The 12,460-nt window shown below is 40.2% G+C and overlaps 1 protein-coding gene across 3 annotated transcripts in view; it reads left to right on the top strand.

The window, feature by feature from the left end:
• The first annotated feature begins 5,208 nt into the window (after positions 1 to 5,208).
• The window catches only part of CFAP58 (cilia and flagella associated protein 58), a 56,053-nt gene continuing 48,801 nt past the window's right edge, over positions 5,209 to 12,460 (top strand). Inside the window, exons 1-4 of one of the 3 annotated variants that reach the window (XM_027648265.1) lie at positions 5,209 to 5,250; positions 5,292 to 5,354; positions 6,961 to 7,242; positions 12,244 to 12,380. In XM_027648265.1, coding sequence (XP_027504066.1) covers positions 5,346 to 5,354; positions 6,961 to 7,242; positions 12,244 to 12,380 — 428 coding nt within the window. In that variant the 5' untranslated portion in view covers positions 5,209 to 5,250; positions 5,292 to 5,345. The other 2 variants (XM_027648263.1, XM_027648262.1) reach the window with 2 other exon arrangements.

Genomic DNA, 12,460 nt, shown 5'->3' on the forward strand with positions numbered 1-12,460 from the left:
ATGGGTTACAGTGACTATCATTTACATGCATCTGCAAAATTTCTCTGGGATACAGGGGAAAGACCTGAACATTTTTCAAAGGAAGACTCACATCCCAATAGATTATATTACATATCCACCATCTCATTCAGGATCTACTTTCTGTGCCACCTAAGATGGTATCAAATTATGATAACAATACAATACATGTAAATGGAAAAGTCAAACCAAGACAAATTAATTTGATTTGTATTAGTTTATTTTTATGCAGTTCAGCAATCTGAAAGAGGAGGGAAAGCTCGAAGCACATATCCTGACAACTCTAGAACATGATTCATTGGTTGAGTATTGCTGCACTGCAGAAGGCTTGAGATCATTATCTTGCTAAAGGTAGTAATTTATTTGATAATGAGCCAAGCTCCGCTAACCTTACTCACACACATGCTGGGCAGGACCTGAAGCTGTGAGCACTGGAGTAACAGTATCATAGTTCTTTGCACATTGGGATTTAATGTGTGGCTCTGTGATGTGGCTGCTACTGCAGCAGAAATTAGATATAATAATATTATTTCTAAAATGAACTCTAAGATCCCATCAGCAGGTGTAGGACAAAAGCAAGATTTGGACTGAGAGTTAATTTCTAGGTATCTTTCTCAGCTGCTTTCAGACATGTTAGAAGATTGAGGAATTATTTTATTCTTTCTACTAGTATTTCTAATTCATTACAAAACTGACAATATTTCCTTAAACCATTACAAGCACTAAATAAAAAAAAAAATCAAGGAATACAGGAGACAGCTGCCAGTTTGGAGCACACAGAGGGATTATGTTAACACTCAAACACAAAGAAAGCAGGGATGATAATCTTGCTTGTCAGGCCTTGCTGCAGCCCCACCTCCTGTAAACCGAAAGGAATCTGCAGCAGCACGGCTCAGCATGACTCAGCAGAGCAGAACCATGAGCAGACCAAGAAGGGGTAGGGGGACTCTTCCACCATTTCACACTTCCTAGCTATCATGCACGGAAATGTGCAGGGAGACAGGATCCCCTTCTCACAGCTCACCATATGGTGTCCTCATCTACCCCCTACGCTGACCTTATAACATCTTTTATTGCTGTGATTTCTACAGACTTCTCTGAGTATTAAGAGTTTTTTCTAATAACCTCTTCCTCCCAGAGGAGTCAAGTGTCAAATAGTGAAAAATCCCAGACCAATTTTTCATCTATAGAAACATTTGGTGGCTGAGAATTAAAAGGCTGAAGAATAAAATGTGAGAGGAACAGGAATAAGAGATTCTGCTGCTGGAACCGAAAGGCTGTTAGAAAGCATGGGGGAGAAGCTGTTTCTGCTAATGAAAACATGATGATTCTAGACATATTTGAAACTAATTTTTAAATAGACCCAGATGTTCATGATTGGGAAGACAGCCATGGATCAGAACTGGTAAGCAGGTAATGGAAATTGAGGACTGAAGAAACCTGTGCAGGGTGCAGGGCCAAGTATGTTTATGTTACCTTGTAGGCTTTCCTTTATAGCCTCACCAGGGATTAATGCTGCTGGGCAACCAGGATGGGTGGGGGTCACTTCTGCCACACCATTCCTCCAAATATGTAGGAGGAAGGCCAGATTGGTAGCATAAACCATACTACTGGTGGTTGTAAGACCCCACAGTGGGCAGTGATGGTGATCTGCAGAGCACTGCTTTCCTCCAGTGATCTGAGAATCCCTGTGTTTGGTTTGGAGGAGGGTAGAAGAGAGGAATTTTCTAATAAGCATGGCAGGCCATAGTAATCCCAGTTTCCGAACTGGGAGGAAAAACAGGGATGGAAAACTGTTCTGCAGTGTCAAACCATAATGGAGAACAGCAAGTTCATCTTGGTTTCAGAATTATTGAAATAATTTTATTTACTTTCCATAACTGTCATCTATTTAATTTTTTATGTAGAGCATGTATTTGTATATACACAGACCACTTGTCAGCTTTAGCTTCTGTCTCAGAACTAACGAATCTCTTTACTTGGGTGTTTCTGTTAATTGAAACGTTCATGTGATTTAACTTTTTACGGAAATGGAAGTGTTTCCTTCTCTTGAGATCAGTGGCTCAACTCTAGTGCCAAGCGTGATTAAAGGTTACTGTTATTTGAGACCTGTTGCATCATCTTTATGAACAAAGCAGAAAGTCTCAATCCAATTTAAACTGAACAACTGTTCACATTATAAAACTATGATTAAGTTTGAAAATAACAGGTGGAGAGGACATTCAAAAAGAATGTAGTAAAAATATCAGCTAGATAATTAAGTAATCGAGGACCACATAGTGTTTCCTTGTCACTGGAGAAAAAGAAGTTTGTTCCTTTTAATGCTTCAAAACTGTTGTAATTCTGAGAAGGCAATCTGGCTCCCAGGGTATGTCCCAGGATGTCAGCCCACAGACTGTGTCTGCAGCATCACTGCTCTTTGAGGCCACGAGGTTCTGATGGATTTACATCTCTGGGAAAATTACAAGACTTGCAGTTAGATTAGGTGATATTTATGTAACATATTTGTAATATATATAAAACAATATTTTAATTAGTAAATCGGTAGATAAATTTTCCTTTCCTTAGAGGTAATCTCCCATCAATGATATTATCTGAATAAACTGAGCAAAACTGTATTCAAATGCAGAACCTCATCCATGAGCACATGTTCACCCCACCGTTGTATCTCCATGTAATAATTAAGGTTTGTAACGCGTCTCTCGGCCGGGGTTGGGAGCAGCTGTGCGGGGCAGTTCAGCGATCACGGCGGTGGTGCGGTGCTGCCGCCTCCTGACGTCTCCGCACAGCAGCGGATGTGGGAGGAAACACTCCAAATCCCGCTGCCGGGCTTTCCTTATCAGTTCTTCTTATCCTTACCTTGCAGTGCCCATAAGGTTCCTTTTGTGCTTTCCAAAAGACATGTACTGTCATGGTCGCTGCCCCAAATGGCTTACATTCTCCTGGGTCATCTTATGATGAGATTTTACTCTATTTATTTATATCTCTGCAGTAGCTCATAAATCCTTACATTCAGGAAGTGATGGCTTATCATTTTCATGCCACTACAGTTTGAAACATGCATTAAATTAACTGCATGAGGGTTGTGACCTCAAATAAATCAGTGAGAAAACATTCCTTCTCTAGTAACCCTTTCTGCATGCACACCAACACACCGCACTGATGCAAAACTCTCTTTTATACAGCTGGTGAAACAGGTGATTCTGCTTATTTACCGGCATAAGAATATGGAGATATATAATTTATACTTATTTATAAAGTATGTGTGTCTCTTGAACAAAGTCAGATAGGGAAATAAATAACAATCTTGTCAATGAACTGAAACTTACGAGGTCTGGCTTGTCCCTGCTATTACTGGAGATTTATTTGTTTTTATTTAAGTTTATTTGTTTTTATTTAAGTTGATTTTTTTATTATTTTTTCTGTGGCTGTCTGAGGTTTTTGCTCTTACTAGCAAAAGGGTTTTTGCAGAGCTGGGAACATAGGCTTAGCTTAAAAGGGAGTGTTAAAAAGCGATCCCACTTGAACAGCTCCACCCTGTCTAGAGATTCTCTCTATGACACCAGTGCATCATTTAAAACCATGACAGTCACAGCACCATTGCAGGATGGCAGATGTGGTTATTTCCACCTCAATAAGGAATTTAATTTTAAGTGGCTGGTCTCAAGTTACAGTAAATTCTTGCTAAGGTCAGAAACCCCAGTGTCCTCTTGAGTGTCAGTGCAGCTCTTTAGTCACGAAGCTGTCGAGGCATTCTGTTGTTTAATATTAATTGTTGTGGAATGAATTCAATATGACCATTTGAATCTTGTCCTGGTTCCACTTAATGGTTCCACTATGTGCTATGAGTTGTGATGTTTTAAGGCACGATGACTGGCTTATCAAAAATGGGCTTTAGCACGAGTTACAACAGACTCCTAACACAGTCACCTGACTTACTATGTCTGCACTGCAGCTGGAGTTGCAGCTACCATTGAGGGTGAACTTGTAGAGTTTGAATTAATTTAGCTCAAATGGAAGTTATCGTGAAGACCAGCCTAAACAGTCACCCTTACAGAGTCTAACAGGACACAAATCACCGGGAGTTTGAAAAACATAGAGTAGAATCATAGAATAGTTTGGATTGGAAAGAGTCTTTAAAGGTCTTCTAGTCCAACCCCTCTGGAATGAACAGGGACATCTCCAACTGGACCAGGAAGCTCGTGGGAATGCCTCAATAAATGGGTATAATTTTTGGACACACACTGGATGTATTCTGAGCAACCTGGTCTAGTGGAATTCTCTGCCCATGGCAGGGAGGTTGGAGCGAGATGACTTTAAAGGTCCCTTCTGACTTAAACCATTTTGTGGTTCTATGATTTGTCCTCCCAAAACTGCATAAATCCCCGTTTATCACCTTCCACAGGACCCTGCATCAAGCCTACTCAGTACAAGAAAGATAATGAGATACTGGAAAGGGTCCAGCAGAAGCCATGAAGATGAGGAGGGGTCTGGAGATTTCTCATACGAGGAAAGACTGTGGGAGCTGAGTCTGTTTAGTGTGGAGAAGACTGAGAGGGGATCTCATCAGTGCATATAAATCTCAAAGTTGGGTGCCAAGAGGATGGTGACAGACTCTTTTTGGTGGTGTCCAGTGACAGTACGAGGAGCAATGGCCATAAACTAAAACACAAGAAGTTCCACCTCAATATGAGGAAGAACTTCTGTACACTGAGGGTGGCAGAGCAATGAGACAGGCTGCCTAGGCAGGGTGTGGAGTCTCCCTCTCTGGAGACATTCAAAACCCTCCTGGACACGTTCCTGTGTCACCTGCTCTAGGTGACCCTGCCACGGCGGGGAGGTCGGACGGGATGATCTGCAGAGGTCCCTTCCAGCCCCAGCAATTCTGTGATTCTCTGACTGAGCTGCTCCATCCTGCTGCCTCGGGGAGCAGCTCCGAGCCTTTCGAGTCGGAGCGCAAACAGCGCTCGGTGTCCTTGGTTAAAAAACCCCGACTGAACTCCAACAGCAAGACGGCCAGCCCTGGGAGGAAAATCCACGCTTCGGGCGCGGGGTGACTGGGGCCATGGCCGGGGAGCAGCCCCGGGGGCCGGCCCGGCCCCGCCTGCAGCTGCCGCCGTTGCTACGAAACGACGCGAGGTTCGCTGCTCAGCCGCGGCCTCGGCACTGCCGGGCCCCGGGCCGGCACCGCCACCGCCACCGCCACAGCCACAGCCACAACCACCGGCACCGGCACCAGCATCGGCACAGCCACCAGCATCGGCACAGCCAGAACCACCGGCACCGACCCTCAGCCCCGAGCCTCGCTGTCCCCGCCCGCCGGCAGCATGGCTGAGGTAACCTGTAACCTCTGCCCCCTCCCTTCCCCGCCCCTTGTTTGGACAGGATGAAGGCTGTACCTCATCATAACCCCAACAACATCACCCGTGCATCACGTGTATCCATAAGCCATGTTTATGTGTAGGGGTTACCCGTGTGAGCAGAGCTCAGTTATGTCCTGCGTTGAAAGCAAGAGCAATTAGCCTACTTGTACGTAGGCAGCAACAGCAGTTGTATCTTAGGAACAGCTGCTACTTTTAAGATCGTAGGTGTTATTTCGCCCCCTGCCGCCCCGCTTATTGCCAGTCTTAACTCTATTTACGATCACAAACGTAAACAGGATCAAAACTGAAGTACGTGAAGGGAACCTACAAGAAAGCTGGAGAGGGCCTTTACACAAGAGCATAGAGTGAGAGGACAAGAGGGAACGGATTCAAAATGAAAGTGAGTGGGTTTAGATAGATATTAGATTAAATTATTAGATTAGATATTAAGAGAAAATTCTTTATTGTGAGGGAGGTGAGGCACTGGAATAGGTTGCCCAGAGAAGATGTGGATGCCCCATCCCTAGAAGTGTTCAACTCCAGACTGGATGGAGCTCTGAGCGACCTGGTCTAGTGAAAGGTGTCCCTGCCCATGGCATGGGGGTTGAAATGAGACGATCTTCGAGGTCCCTCCCAAAGCAAACCATTCTGTGATTCTATGATTCTGTGGTTTGGAGAGGAGGATGAAATAAGAAGAAACCTGTGAGTCCCAGAGCAGGCTTGAGGGGAGGAGGCAATAAGTTTCAGCCTCACACTGCAGATTGCCCTTCCATGCTAGCCTGTGTTTTTCCCACTGAAGTTTCTGACAGAAGAAGACACCCCAAACCAGAGTCTTGGCGAGGAGGAGCACATGGAACTGGTCTCTCTACCTCAATGTGTCGCATGGCCTGACCTTTATTTCAAGTCATAAGGGCCAATTTTTAAGGTTGTGGGAACTGTGTATTTCATTGCCTGTCTTTTGGGGTGAGGACTCACCAGGGCTGTGCTAACAGGAGAGCTGCTTTCCGGTCCAAGTGAGACCACCTCTGAGATATGGTTGTAAGGTTTTGGCACAACTGAGCTAGATAAAAAAATGTCCTCTGTGAAAGATTTAACAGTAGTATTTCCTGCAGAGGAAGGACTGGCTTGCATTGTCATTACTGAAGCTTTCAGATACACTTGTCAACAAGTGATTTGCTGGCACTATTTGCATGGAAAGCATAAACTAATCAAACTTTAGAGGGAAGAGAACTGGGCAGACCTGAGACTAAAATACTAAAATTCCTCAGTGGTTGATGCATTATTCAAATGCTATCACAATGATGGTGTTTTGTAGACTTATCTTTAAAGCAGTTGTGGGACTCAATTACAAGAAGTCTGACTGTTAAAGCACAGGTTATTTCAGTTAAATCAGGGGAGATGTGTTTGAAAAATAGCCTGCAACATGCATATCGTGTTAGCAAAAGAACTGTTATTACAGAAAATTTTGTCCTGATTTCTTAGTAGCTGTTACACACTCAGTATATTACTTTTTTATATTCTGGGGTCATAAGTGAGATGTTGAATTCCTCCGATTTGTTGATTACCTTATTTCACTCAGGAAAAGTCTGACAAGCCATATCTAGAAGAAAGTGCCTTTGAAGCACTGGAAAAAGACTCCCAAGAATTCATCAGTCTGCTTAAGAGAGATGAAGCTCTGGAACAGTTCCGTTTGGAATATGAGAAGCTCCTTGCTGTCATGAAGAAGTCTCGTGAAAATGAAAAGCATCTCATGGGCAAATGCAGGAAGCTGAGTGCTGAGCTTGTGGAGAAGTCATCTAAAGTAGCTGTGCTCACAAAGCTCTCTAAAGATGATGAGGAAACTATATCATCACTGAAGACGGTAAAGTTTTGAATAAAATGAAATACATTCTGAAATTGTTAATGAAACACATGATAATGCCAAAAGCACCTACAAGAACACTTTTGTTTTATGTAGAGAACTAGCTGGAGAACGAAAAATAGAGCTGGCATCTCCAGCTGTTTAACCTCTGCTTTGCTACCAACTGCTTTGTTTTCTCAGCCTGGTGTTTTTACAGGTCTCAGTGTAATTCTGCATTTATTTGCACTAAACCAACTCCATCAGCTTTCAAATACTCAGAAATAGATTTTGTTTAAGCTTTCCCTCCGTAAAATAGCACATTTTCAACTTAATGCACAGGTTTTTTTTTCATTAATACTTTTGAAGGGCTTCTTGCATGTTAACTATTGCCAGAACAGAAAAAATCTACTTCTTGCTGAAATATGGATTTTAGGCCAGGGAAGTGACAACTCATATAAATTAATGTTTCACAGTGTTTTTGAAAAGGAGTCCTATGTAGCATTTCAATGTTATTTTATTAATTTACTTGGATGTGTTCTTTATTATTACTGATTTGAACTCTGTCAAAGTGCTTGGCTTACTGAAAATATATGATGGTTTTTTTAGGCTTACAGTGAGTTTTGACCATCAGAAACCTAAAGCTGCCAAATGATCAGAAGTCTGTATTTGGAGCTTCTCACATTCTGATGGTTTAAAAACTTAGCCTGTGATACCTAGACAGCATTTAATTTAGCATTTACTTGAGAAGCCTCCGTGCCTTACACTAAAGTGTTTTGTTCCAGTAAAATAAATTCAGTGTAGCAATCCAGAGTGATTTATGAGCATGACAGAAATAGAAGTTCTTTGAAATGAAGTTTCTTGTCCTTAGAATTAGGAAGAAAATACACTTAGAGTAAATAGAAATAGCAGCACTGTCATCCTATGGCTGCAGCTTGCAGACCCATGGTACTGCTCAGAGCCTCCTCAAGGAGGAGGAAAGGCGTAGAAAATTTTGTTGATTTTAACTGCTTCTAATCCAAACCTGGTAGATGAGTGTCAGGAACCACAATGATCCTTCTGATTTTCTTTCTGCTATTACGTGGCAATACTCAACACGTGAACAGTAGCAGAGGTGATCCTTCAAGATGTTCCCAAGCTGAGACATTGTCTTAGTAACATCATAAAACTGAGGAGCAGAAGTGTTGGGAAAATAAGAGCCTTTCCAACTTCAGCAGCTAATTTGAAGCTCAGGCAGGGTATGGCTTCACCCTACTGCCTACTCTTGGACCTGTTAATAGACTTTCTAATGAAAAAGCTGCTTGACAATATGATCCTGTTAGAAATTATTTGCAATGCACATGTGACGTTTCAATTCTAGTGGCTTGCTGTGAGCCTAGTATACAGCACTGATACTTTTTCAGTTTGGTTATGAGAATTAGTCTTTCCCTTAAATGTTCAGAAATTATTTGGATATAATTTAAAATGTTTTTGGTATACCCTTCATCTTCCATGTTATTCTTCTTTCTGAAGGGAATTTCTATTACAGCTCTAGAATTTCACTGCAATCTTACTAATATTCAAAAAAAGTGTTTCACAAGATACGTGTTGAGAGAAGTTGAAGTGCTAAAGTAGCCAAGATGATATTCTTCAGTGCTAAATTAAACAATCTGTCCCACAATTTAATTATTTATAAATGATAGAATAATCCTGATGGTGCTGTTCCTGTAAAAATGGCAGTTTCTTCAAATTAAGGCCCTAAATCTCAGTGACTTGATGGGTCATTAGGGTAACAGGAGCACAGCCTTCCTCTTCTAGATCACTGTTTCATATATGAATAAAAGTTACAGAAGCAAAATTTTTCTCCATGTGAAAGCCTGGTTTTAATCAGTGGGGTTTGTTTGGGGCAGGGGTTAAGCACACAGATCAGTGGCTGGTGGGACTCAGGTCAGTAATAATCAATAGCTGTTGACTATTGTCTGGTGGTTGTTCAGGGCTCTGTTTTGTAGTTTTAATAAACTGGACGTAACAGTCTGCTGTTTAAAGGCCTATCAAAGGAGCAAAGGGCCAAGCTAATCAGGAAGGGACTACAATTCTGTTTTTCATGGGTAGGGATACTGATCTGTGAATCTGCACTGGAAGAACGCTAGAAAGGGAATTTATAGAAGCTTGTACTGCCCTGCTTGGAATTATCAACTTTTCAATTTCCAGGCGTATCAATCCAATATACTAAGAAAGCATTTTATTAATTCTCAGGTTCTGAGCAATGAAACTGATGTTTGGGGTATTTAATGAAAATAAAGTAAGGCAATCGCACTTTATGAATTCTGCTTCACAAGTTCCAGAGTTCAGTACTTCTCCAAAACTTTTTGAATGATTCTAATGGCAAATATTCAGTGTACTTCCTTCTTTAATTATGCAGCAGACTGCCAAGCATGTTACCTAACAGAGTACTGCAGTTACTCAGTGTTACTGATACACTTGCAGTCTTTCAGTTCCCCTCTCCACTGAGTAACAATGGGACTATTTTTTCAGTGAAGGCTTCCATCATCAAATTTCCTGCTCTTTACTTTTGTAGTTAAAGGATCTGTTGATCCGCTTTTCACAGTAAAAGACACAATGAAGAAGCAACTACAACAAAACCCAGTTTCACTGATGCTGAAGTCTGTAGCAAATTCGTATTTAGATTTTGATTAATAATGGGGCCATCACCTGTGCTTCCTAAATTTATTGATAAATATTGGTATTATCAATACAAATTCAGTAGAATTGGTTTTACACATCAAAAGTAAGATGAAGTTCAAAAAGCACACCTTAGGGAGACCTGAAATCACTGCTTATCTGAATGGCCTTATTGACTTCAGGGAATCACTTTTGCAAATACCAGAACAAAATACTCACTGAAGCCAGTAGAGCCTCTCAGAGAGCATATTGATTTTATTCCCCAGTTCTATCCCCCATAACTCCCATCTTAATGATTTAATTCACCAATTTTAATCACAGTCTAATCAGCCAGCAGGAAGCTTTGATTTAAGTAATCAGCTTTAATCTTACTTTCAATTTGCGTTTTTATAGGGAAAGGATGGTTGCCTCGTATTGGTTGAAAAATCTGAAACATATTTATTTACAGTTATATTTTATGCTTCTCTGCTATACAACATGATGCACTATGTCTTCATGCCATTATTTCAGTCTAGCATGCATTTATTTAAATTTCATAATTGAACATTTTTATGTAAGATAATAATCAATGAAAAATGTATTATTTACTAGATTATACTTAATCCTTTATGTGTGATAATTGCTGCATTTGAATGCAAATTAGAACTCAAAATGTATAAGACAAATTGACTTTAGTATTTAAAACTATTTAAATATGCTTGACACTTAAGTGAAAAAGCACATTTTTCAAACTAAATTTTGAACTAAGTAATTTATTAAGTAATGAAAGTACTCCTTGTAGATAGTGAATTTAATTGACTAAAATCTCTTTCAGAATTTCTGAACAAGTAAAGCCCACCATTTAACTCTTATTAATAGATTGGGGGGAAAAAAAAGAAGAGCAAACATTCTTGATCATTAAGTTCCAGATGGTTTCCCAAATTTGGATATGCTGAACTAGTTGAATAAATAAAATGAAAATATATTCCCTCTGCAGTTTAAAGAGGCTGCAGATGTTATATTTTGTATAATCTTTTCAGAAAAATCTGGTAGCCTGTTACTTCTGCTGGTTTGATAACTTGAATTTTTAATTTAGGCAGTAAACAGCTAAATATTACATTTATTTGGTCTTTAATGGTCCAATAAATGTATTAACAACATACCATAATATAGGTGTCATAATTTAGAGTTTAATGTTATATAGAGGTTTTTGTAGGATCAGAGACGTTCAGTACAATAAATAATTCTGTAAACAATTTGATATAAATTAAATTATTTAATTTTCTTCATTGTGGAAGTGGTTTTAAAAATATTTTTTCCCTGCCCCAACTTCATATGATGCAAGCAGGAGTTGAAAGGGGTATTATGGCCTGATGTAATGCTGTTTCTCTTTAGCCCTCCCTGGGGAGACCCTGGAGCTAATGGAGAACTGCACAGCCACACTTGGGGTCTAAATCTGTACAAATCTGTCGAGTCCAGAACTCCACTGGGAGCCAGCTGACAAAAGAGTGTGAAAGAGGGAACATCATGCTGTGATTTGCAGCTCAGGGACAAATGTAGTGTCTTCATTATTTACTGAGTCTTCGGGAACTTTGCTTCCAGTCCAGTCGCTTTCTGAATCTATGCTTTTTTTTTTAGCACAGGATTCCAGAAATGGTAGGAGCTTGGTTTGAACCTGGCAAGGAGTAAGCCTTGTTTTTGATTCATAGGGATCTGATTCAAGGGAGAGAGATGCAGGGGAAGTTAAAAAAATTAAGTGAACCCTCCTCCCCTATGCTGTTTGTGGATATCAAACCATAGACTTGTGAGAGGCACAGAAATCTGTCATTCAAGTAACTCCATGTGCTGAAATTTGGCATAGGAGTTGTGGCTTGTCTAAATATGTAGTTAAAATCAAAATACACTATGTCTTCACAGATGAAGATGAACAAAGAGACAGAAAAGTCAAGTAACATCTTTTTCTCATCCAAATCAAATTAGATGTTCACTGTCCTAACAGCTAATAAGACTTTTACAGACATGAGCTATTTAAGTAGGTGGTACCTTTGTGGGCACTGAATTTTCAGTAAATTTTTAGATATTAGTGGTACTCACATGATCAAAGCCTCGTAGAGTGAGATTTGATAATGCTCAGATCTGTGTGTTAATAGAAATGTATTAGGGCTTTTGTGATGTAAATTGACATAGCCTGAATGGCTCAAAATGTTTGCTGTGCCCTCACCCCCAAAAAAGATAACCAATTAAGGGAACTACTGGGAATCTAAGCATGAAAAGACACAAAAACCTATTTTCTCAGCTAACTAAAATGCCAGGCAATTAATTTTTAGTTTGTGTTAATTTTAAACACAAATTAATCTATGTAATTGTTTTCCATTTTGTTCTTAGGAGCTTGAAAAGTCCTGGAAAATGGTGGATGCAGCCTATGAGAAGGAACAGAAAGCAAAGGAAACAATTAATTCACTGCAAAAGGAAATTGCACGCCTAAATAATTTAATGAAGGAAAGAGCTGGACAGGAGTACAAGTAAGTTTTCCTCAGGAAGAGGGAAAACCTAATTTGATTTTCTATCATTCTACACCTTATTAAGCCATTTAAACCCTACA

This window comes from Corapipo altera, unplaced genomic scaffold (assembly GCF_003945725.1).
Source record: "Corapipo altera isolate COAL_440 unplaced genomic scaffold, ASM394572v1 56, whole genome shotgun sequence".
NCBI lineage: Eukaryota > Metazoa > Chordata > Aves > Passeriformes > Pipridae > Corapipo > Corapipo altera.